This window comes from Chiloscyllium plagiosum, chromosome 2, assembly GCF_004010195.1.
Source record: "Chiloscyllium plagiosum isolate BGI_BamShark_2017 chromosome 2, ASM401019v2, whole genome shotgun sequence".
Lineage (NCBI taxonomy): Eukaryota > Metazoa > Chordata > Chondrichthyes > Orectolobiformes > Hemiscylliidae > Chiloscyllium > Chiloscyllium plagiosum.
Genome location: NC_057711.1, coordinates 39,266,204 through 39,276,043, shown reverse-complemented (window position 1 = coordinate 39,276,043; position 9,840 = coordinate 39,266,204). Strand labels below are relative to the sequence as shown.

At 42.6% G+C, this 9,840-nt stretch overlaps 1 protein-coding gene across 3 annotated transcripts in view; it reads right to left on the bottom strand.

Moving 5' to 3' along the window:
• Positions 1–7,112: 7,112 nt before the first annotated feature.
• Positions 7,113–9,840, bottom strand: part of msh3 (mutS homolog 3 (E. coli)) — a 281,339-nt gene continuing 278,611 nt past the window's right edge. For all 3 annotated transcript variants that reach the window (XM_043708210.1, XM_043708215.1, XM_043708223.1), the window contains exon 24: positions 7,113–8,048. In XM_043708210.1, coding sequence (XP_043564145.1) covers positions 7,967–8,048 — 82 coding nt within the window. In that variant the 3' untranslated portion in view covers positions 7,113–7,966. The remainder of the gene's footprint in view (positions 8,049–9,840) is intronic.

Genomic DNA, 9,840 nt, shown 5'->3' with positions numbered 1-9,840 from the left:
GGATGCTGCCCGACCTGCTGTGCTTTCCCAGCAACACACTCTCGACTTCCGTCTGATGGCTCAACCTGAAGTTTATTAAAGTCAGTGATGCAATTGCCTTCAATTCATCAAGGTTCCTAAGCTAGCAACTTCCAAACTCACTAACGCCTCAAAGGATAAGGACAGCAGATACACAGGAACACGATCACTGCAAATTCCTCTTTGCTGTTGATTTGAGTCCATGTTTACTCTATGCTGAGTCAACTAATCTCAAATTTCTCTCAGTTCTGATAAAAACATCATCAACACAAATATTAAGTGGAATTTTCCCTACTTGTGCCAAATGGCAAGATGGTTTGTAATTTGGGAACCTATTGTCAGTTGGCGCAGGCTTGGCTGAAGATCTTTAGCTGAGCTGTGATGTTAACATGCCCCCCTGGGGTTACTAGACTGATCAATCAAGATAGTTTATATGGGCAAAGAAGGATTCCTAATCAAAAAGACCATGGAATGCTTATAATGGCTGAACACCATTTGGACTTTTGAGGCTCTCTCAACCATAGGAATGTAGTGGAGAACTGGGAAGGTTATTCCTGATATCTCTCATGCCTGCTTGCTGTGAAATTTGAGGGCTTGCATTCACGTGATGTTCCCCAAAGAGAGGAAGACTTGGATGGAAATCGAGATGAAGTCAGCAGCAGAGATATAGCCACTCCAAAACCTGTAAACTGTTCAAGAGGATCCAGGACTTCAAGAGGGCAAGAAAGGTGAGCGGTGCAATACTTTCAGGCACCAAACCCTGTATCCTTGACCTCTCCAGCATTTTCTCTTTCACTGATCTCCTCAGAACAAATCACTCTGCACATTCCTCTTTCTCTGGCCATCTCACATCCCAATCTCAACAGCCAATCCCCAGGCTCACGCTTATCCTCTTGCCCAATCAAAACCATGCCTCACAGTCACTCACCACAAATATCCCCATCCTCACCACACGTTATATTCATAGCCCTCTGCCTTCTCCCATTAGGAAAGCATTTCATATTGTTGACAGGGAGAGTACCTCTGTTCAGGAGTGTATGCAGTGTGACCCACCAGTGACAGACAACTTCATTGTATTAGTTCATGGGATGTGAGCATTGCTAGCTAGGCCAGCACTTATTGCTCACAAGTAATTACGCAGAGGACAGTTAAGTGTTATCCGTATTGTTATGGGTCTAGCATCACATATTGGCCAGACTAAATATATTTCCCTCTTTAAAGGATATTACTGAATCAGATGGATTTATATGACAATTAACAGTGAATTATAGAACGTTTATAGTATGGAAGCAGGTCATTTGGCCCATCAAGTTCTCACCGACCCTCTGAAGAGCATCCCACCCAGACCCACCCTATCTCTGTAACCCTGCATTTCCCATGGTGAATTCTCCTAGACTACACATCGCCGGAGACTATGGGTAACTTAGCATGGCCAATCCATCTAACCTGTATCCATCTTACATCTCTGAACTGTGGGAGGAAACTGGAGCACCCAGAGGAAATCCACACACAGTCCCAGAGGTTGGAATTGAACCTGGGACCCTGGCACTGTGAGGCAGCACTGTTAACCACTGTAATACTGTGCTACCCCATGGTTACAGCTGCCGTTAGGCTAGTTTTTTAGTGAATTCAAATTTGATCTCCTTGATAGAATTCGAACTTTTTGTCTACAGACATTCGCTCAGGTTTGTGCATTACTCGTCCAGTGACACTATTAGTGTGCAACTACCTTTCTACATATTGCTCATTGGCAATGTATAGTGACCTGCCTCACAGGGAAGAAAGTCTTGTTGCAGGATATGATGGATGTCAGCAATGACTGCCATCAGAACCTGAGCCACCTGAGGCATGTCATGACTCCTGATCTTCTGTAGATAAAAGCTGGAAATAGTCAGCAGGTCTGATAGTATCTGTGGCAAAAGCTGTACGACTCTTTGCCAGAACTGGGAAAAGTTAGAAATGTAATAAGCTGTGAGAAAGTGGAAAGGATTTAGAAGAACAAAAGCGAAGGTTTGTGATAGCACAGATGCCAGGAGAGGTTAAATGACATAAAGTTTTTTTTTAAATAATGCAAATAATTGGTGATAGGACATCTGTGAATTACATGGCCTGAATAGTTGCTGTCTGAAAGCAAAGGAAAGAAAATAAGAGAGATGAAAAGGAAAAAGAAAGCAAATAAACCCAAAAGATAAACGAGTCAGAGGTTATAATCGAAAATTGCTGAACGAAATGTTGAGTTGACAAGAAGTGTCCAGTTGAAAGATGAAGTACTCTTCCCCAAGCTTGGGGTAAGGTCCGGTAATACATTTCCTGAACCTTTCAGGCAAGTGTGCCTTCCCAACCTCGTTGGGAACCTGTTTCACATTCATTAACATGCCTTAAATACTCATTAAGGCCATAAGGTGACCATAATACATAGGCACAGAAGTAGACCATTCAAGTGTATCAAATCTGCTCCAACATTCTATGAGATCATGGCTGAATTTATAATCCTTAACCATCCCTCCCCCTCACTTTCCTGCCTTTCCCCATAATCCTTGATTCTCATAAAGATTTAAAATCTTTCCGATACATCCTTGAATATACTTAATGAGTGAGCATCATCAGCCCTCTGTGGTTAAAAATTCCACAGATTCACAACCTTCCAAGAGAAGAAATTCCTGTCCATCTCTGTTTTAAATGTGCAATGCCTTATTCAAATGGGCCCTCTGTTTCCAGATTCTCCCACAAGGGCAAAATATCTGTCCTGTCAAGTCCCCTAAGAAGCCTTTATGTTTCAATAAGATAGTCTCTTGTTCTTCTAAATCCTAATAAATACTGGTCCAGCCTACTCAATTTCTCCTCAAGACAGTCCCACCATAACCAGGAGCAGCTAAGTGGATCTTCTCTGGACTGCCTCCATTAAGACGGCAACTTGTTGGAATTACATTGATGAGTGATATCTTGTTAGGCAAAAATAAGAAAAATGTATGTTCAGAAACCTGACTAAATTTATAAGGTTCCAGCGCCTCCTCTTTACTATGGACATACAATCCCTTTATACGTCTGTCCTTCACCAGCATTGTTTCAGGGCTCTCCACTTCTTCTTGGAAAAAGGCCTGAACTGTCCCCATCCACCACCAGCCTCCTCCTCTGCCTGGCTGAGCTTGTTCTCACTCTTTTAACTCCTCTCCTTTCTTCAGGTCAGAGGAGTGGCCTTGGGTACCCACATGGGCCCCAGTTATGCCTGCTTCTTTGTGGGATATGGAGAACATTCCTTGTTCCAGTCCTACTCCTATCCCTACCCACAACTTTTTCTCTGGTATATTGATGACATCATTAGTGCTGCTTCCTTCCCTTGTCCAGAATTGGAAAATGTTAATTGCTTTTGCTTCCAATTTCCACTCCGTTCTCACCCGCACCTGGTTTACCTCAGACTTCTCCCTTCCCTTCCTCATCATCTCTGATTCCATTTCTGGGGATAGGCCAACCACCAATAACCATTATAAACCAACAATCTCCCACAATTACCTTGATCATGCATCCTCACCCTGTAAGGTGCTTCCTGTAAAGAATCTGTTCCACTCTCCCAGTTCTTCTGTCTCTGTTGCACCTGTTCTGATGATGCCAACTTTGACAAGGGACCTCGAAACGTCCACCTTCTTCCTCAACCAAGGGTTAGAAACTGCAAAAAGATATGTGCACAGTCCAGACCATCACAGAAACCAACCTCCCATCCATGGATTCCACTTACAATTCTCATTGCCATGGCAAGGCTGCCAACATCACCAAAGACCCCTCCCAGGCAGAAGGTACAGAAGCTTGAACATATGCACCAACAGGTTCAAGAACAGTTTCTTCCCTGTTGTTATTAGACTGCTGAATGAATCTAATTTCAAATAATGCTGATGTTGCCAATGTTGATCTTGCTTTTTTCACCTCCGGTGCAGCCGTAACCTTATATTCTTCGCTTTGTCTAAGCACTTTATAATCTGTATGCCCTTAATTGCTAATGATCTGCCTGAGCTGCTGGCAAAACAAAATTTTTCAATGTACAAAATTTTTCAATGACAACGAAAAATCAAGTCAAATTCGCCAGCACCGCAGTTATCAAGGCACTTGGCTGGGTCCAACCCATTTCCCACACTTCAGCCCTCATCCCTTCTCCTGCCTCCCACAACAGTGATAGGGGCCCCCTTGTCCTCACCTACCATCCCACCAACACCCACATCCAGAGGATCATTAGCCGCCATTTCATGCTACCTCCAGCGAGATGCCACCAGACACATATTCCCCTCCCCTCCCTTGTCAGAATTCCATAAGTGCCATTTCCTCCGGGACACTCTGGTCCACTCCATCTTCACTCCTAACACCACCGCCACCACCAACCTCCTCCCTCCCTCCCCAGGCAAAGCCCCATGGCACCTTTTCCTGCAACCGCAGATGGCGTAACCCCTGCCAGTTTACTTCCTCTGTCCTCAGCATTCAAGGGCCCAAACACACAGCTTCCAGGTGAGGGAGCCTAAATATGTTCAGTGACAATGCATCCCCCTCTCTGGGCAGGTAGTTCCAAATGTTCATATCCTTTGAATAAGAAAGTTCTCAGCTTTCTTAAAGTTTGGCGACTGACTGTGTGGAGTTTGCACATTCTCCCCGTGTCTGCGTGGGTTTCCTCCAGGTGCTCCGGTTTCCTCCCACAATCCAAAAATGTGCGGGTCAGGTGAACTGGCCATGCTAAATTGCCCGTAGTGTTAGGTTAAAGGGGTAAATGTAGGGGTATGGGTGGGTTGCGCTTCGGCGGGTCGGTGTGGACTTGTTGGGCCGAAGGGCCTGTTTCCACATTGTAAGTAATCTAATCTAATCTAATCTATCTTTAAAAAAGCTCAGTCTTAAATGATCAACCCCTTGTGCTGAGGCTGTACTTTCTGAGAACTGTGTTTATACTACACTATGTGTTGGAGTCTTGCCTCCTGCCAGCAAGAATCATACAATCCCTCCAGTATGGAAACAGGCCATTAGGCTCAACGAGTCCACAGTGACCCTCCGAAGAGTAACTTATCTAGACCCATTATTTCCCTACTCTATTACTCTACATTTACTCCTGACTAATACACCCAACTTACACATCCCTGAACACTATGGGCAATTTAGCACGCCAATTCACCTGACCTGCACATTTTTGGATTGTGGGAGGAAACCAGAGCACTTGGAGGAACCCCACACAGACACTGGGAGACTATGCAAACTCCACACAGGCAGTCGCCCGAGGCGGATATTGGACCCAGGTCCTTGGCGCTGTGAGGAAGCAGCGCTAACCACTGAGCTACCATGGCGATGAACTTTATATTTATCCAAGTCCTGTATTCTGGTGTGTGGCTGAGCAGGTGGCACCTCATGTTGATTACCTTTCTCCTGGTGTCCTTCGTCGGACAAGCAAAGCATCCATCTCATAGCGTAGGCTGGCAGCAAGGATATCCAGCTGAAGGGGAGTCAAGCAACGGGTTAGACAGGTGGAGTGCCTTCCAAAAGGTCAGCAATCACCTGTGAAGCTATGATAGCACTCAGAGAAAATGCTATGACCAACAGCTTCAGAATGATCATGGCTAGAGCTCTTCAGTTTCACTGATCAAAAGCTGCCCAGCATGTCAGTTTCACTTGAGTTCTCTCCTCTGTGTATTCACCTTGGACAGCTGGTAATTTGCTGACAGGTTAAGATCCAGGTCCCCAAGCAAGATTTAATCAGCTTTTTATGTATCACAATCTGAGGACAGAAGTAGTGAAGTCTTGCTTCAATTGTCTGGGAGCTTAGTTAGAGCACACCTGGAGTATTTTATGCAGTTTTGATCTCATTATCTCAGCAAAGATATTATTTCCACAGAGGAGTGCAAAGGTTCATAAGACTTGTTTCACGGATGGTGGACTCATCTATTGAAAGAAATTGGACAAATTGGGCCTGTATTCTCTATAATTTTGGAGAATGAGTGGTGATTTCATTTTAAATATTTCACAAGTTTCAATGATAGACACAATAGATATTCCCCCCGATTGCAGAGTCTAGAACCAGGTACCACAAATAAGGGAGGAATTTGGTCTGAGATAAGAAGATGGTTGTGAATCTTCAGAATTCTTTACTTCAGAAGACTGTGGAAGTTCAACATTTGAGTATGTTTTGGCAGAGATTGATAGATAGCTGATTACCAGTTCATACAGGGTTGTGTGGATGGGGTGAGTAATAGACATGGAAGTGTGCAATCAGCCGTGGCCATCTTGAGTGGAGAGGCAGGCTTGATGGGCTGATTAGCCTAATCCTGTTCCTAACTGGTCTCCCAACAGATCCTATAGATAGTGCTCACTTTCAATCCCACCCTGGTTAACCCAGAGAGTGGGTGACATTCAGACTCAATGTCAATTGCGAGCAATTTAGCTCCCTGTACACATCCAAACCCACCTCCTCTAACCTGGGAAAATCCATCCATTAATCTGGTTTATCTTTCTACAGAAGCTGTCTTGATTATCTGAATATTTTTAATTTTTTTCTGATTTTAGTTGGGACAAGTGTGAATTCCCTTCAGTGCGCCCACTCCGGGAGAAATCAGAGTTAACATTAGATCCAGTGAGCGTTCTTCAGAGCAGTTCTGAGGAAGGTTCATTGGACCAGAAACTTGAACTCTGATTTCTCTCCACAGATCCTGCCAGATCTGCTGAGTTTTTCCAGCAATTCCTGTTTTTGTTTCTGATTCCTAACATCTGCGGTTCATTTGGTTTTTTTGTTGAGAGTTCATATAATCCTGGCTGCTACTGATCAAACCGCTGGAACTCAATGCTTGTAAATATTGTGTGAAGCAATGTGTGGATATGATAGCAGTGGCCCTCATAGTCAAATGGCTCACTAAAACCCAGGTGATAGGGGACGACTAGGTTCCGGAATAATCTAGTTAGTTTCCACTGAGACACAGTGGAAAGTAGTTTCTACCTTCATAAAGTATGGCAATATCAAAGAAATATATAATTTGTTACTATTGCAGTAACAACAGTAATTCAAAAAAAAATTATAATTTATTTGGTCTGGTTTACAATACATTACACTGGTTACAAATTGTTCTTTTTTTTCCCAATTTAACACAGTATCACAATTAGTTTTTAGGCAGACACGATTTTTTTTTCCCCTGATTCCTAACAAAATGCACAAGTTAAACATAATATTCCCATTAAAAAGCAGCAGGCTTTCACACAGTCCTGTTTTCTTAGCTCTCTGTACAAGCAGCAATAAAGGAAGAATGATGGTATAACTTTATTCCAACTCATCATTTTATTTTAAAAGTTTGCTTTATTTCAACTTCACAGCATTTAGGAAGCAAAAGCCGAGCAGAGGGGAAAGGGAATCAGTAGCTTCTCTTATTTAGAAAAGGTACAAAATGTAATCTGGATCCTGCGTTGAACAGTGTGGTCTGTATTGATGTTTAGGGATTCTTTCCAAGACAAAAGTTCTGGCAACACCTTTATAAAATTGGCCAAAGGTTATAAAAACATGTCAAGACTGTATGATTTAAGGCAATGAGCACTGTTCAGACTGCTGAAATTTATCAGTGACATCAGAATTTTCTTTATACACATCTATTCCATTTTCAGTGCAAGTAAAGGCAAAAAAAGCCTTATAAATCATTTCAGAAATGGTTGGATGATATGAACGAAATGAGGACGCAGTAGTTTTGCTGGATGAATGAGCCCAGATGTGTTAATTGTACTTCCTTACCTATATTTATCTTGTATTGTAGGATTTACATGGAGAATGTAAATAAGAACAAAGCTGGGACAGAGTACAACTACCTACAAGGACAGTGCAATTGAGTATTTCTTTCAATGGGTGTGAAGCAAAATCCCAAGTTTCCCTTGAAACCAAACACACACAAGTAGGAGATCAGCATCTCATATCCATGTATTTATTTTAAAAAACAGGAACAAGTAATCTCTATTTATTCACCATCACCCAGTCCATCAGTTCTTTCCCTTCATTTATTCTCCAGACTTCAAAGAAGGATTTCATTTTCTTCCTACAAGAAATAATAATAACAGGGTGACAGATTGTACATGTGGCATTAAGAATTGGCTGTAATTTATATGACAAACACAATGGAAGTGTTAAAAAAGGTTTTTGTAACTAATTATATGTCTTTCTTTGAAGATGTGGTGTAAATCCCACAAGGATGTGGGAACAATGTCTTGATTGTCTTAGCAATTACAACAGATAAGAATCCATATTTGGAGTAAATATAAACAGTTTTACCCCAGATAAATGTAAGTCAATAACAAAGCATATTACCAAACATTGTTTGATAGCTTTCAATCTCCTTTACTGATACCTTCATGGGGGCTGAACAATTTTTCTGCCCACGTTGCTAATGTCATTTTATGGTCATCTACACACACAACCACCTGATGAAGGAGCGGCGCTCCGAAAGCTAGTGCTTCCAATTAAACCTGTTGGACTATAACCTGGTGTTGTCTGATTTTTAACATTGTACACCCCAGTCTAATACCGGCATCTCCGAATCATAACCCTTACTCAGCTGTTAGGGAGGACCCAGCACACAGAGGTCAACTAACTGTTCAAAGAACCACATAAATTCCAGCTCACAGCCAAGTAACTTATTACCTGCTGATTATGCCGTGGAATTTGCCACAAAATTGGAAGTAGTTCTGAAGCATTAACATGATAGCTGTTACATATCTGCACTGTAACACACATTTGTTTACCACTCACCAGTATCCCTGCCACTCAGAAATGTGAAAAGGAAACCTCTATCCACTCAAAAGGATAAAATTGTGAACCTTTGAGATTCTCCACCAAAGACTGGGGATGCCTAGTCAATGAAGGTACTCAAGAGTAAGATTGACGTGTTATTGGCACTAAAGGTATCAGAAAATAGCAATACCACATGCGGTTGCTACAGAAGTTCAGTTAAAATCTTATTAAATAGCAGCATAGGCTTGAGAATCTGCGTAATCTACTTGTATGTCTATAACTTACATTCACGTAATATTATTTACATCTGGTATTAAACATAATAGTCTCCAAACTTTCCAGTGCTTCACTGGGATTTATATGTAGCTGAAACCTGTTACTTATTGGTGGAATCCACCGGAAAGAACATGAGACTTGACTGTGCCAGGTCTCAGCGGTTTCCAGGATTTTCTGGGCTCTCTTGTTCTAGTAGAATTTCCACCTGTTCCTTATAAAGCAAGGATTAGTGGACGGCTAAATTGGGATGAAGTGTTGCTCTGCTCTGATGATAATAGACTAACACCACTAGTGGGCGGAATCTTATACAAATGGGAGTAATGTGGCCTATAGAGAGACTTGTGGCAGAATCAGACCACAAGAGTAACAAGGCCCAGCTCAACGTCGAGATCTTCTCATTCATATTTTCACAAGTGGTGTGGTGAGATTCTCATCTGACAGCGGCTACTGGCAGGGATTAGCACTTGTTAAATATCTCGTTGAGGGCCAACAATGGACAATAGACAATAGGTGCAGGAGTAGGCCATTCTGCCCTTCGAGGCTGCACCACCATGGCTGATCATCCTTAATCAGTATTCTGTTCTTGCCTTATCTCCATAACCCTCGATTCCACTATCCTTGAGAGCTCTATCCAACTCTTTCTTAAATAAATCCAGAGACTGGGCCTCCACTGCCCTCTGCGGCAGAGCATTCCACCCAGCCACCACTCTCTGGGTGAAGAAGTTTCTCCTCATCTCTGTCCTAAATGGTCTACCCCATATTTTTAAGCTGTGTCCTCTGGTTCAGCACTTACCCATCAGCGGAAACATGTTTCCTGCCTCCAG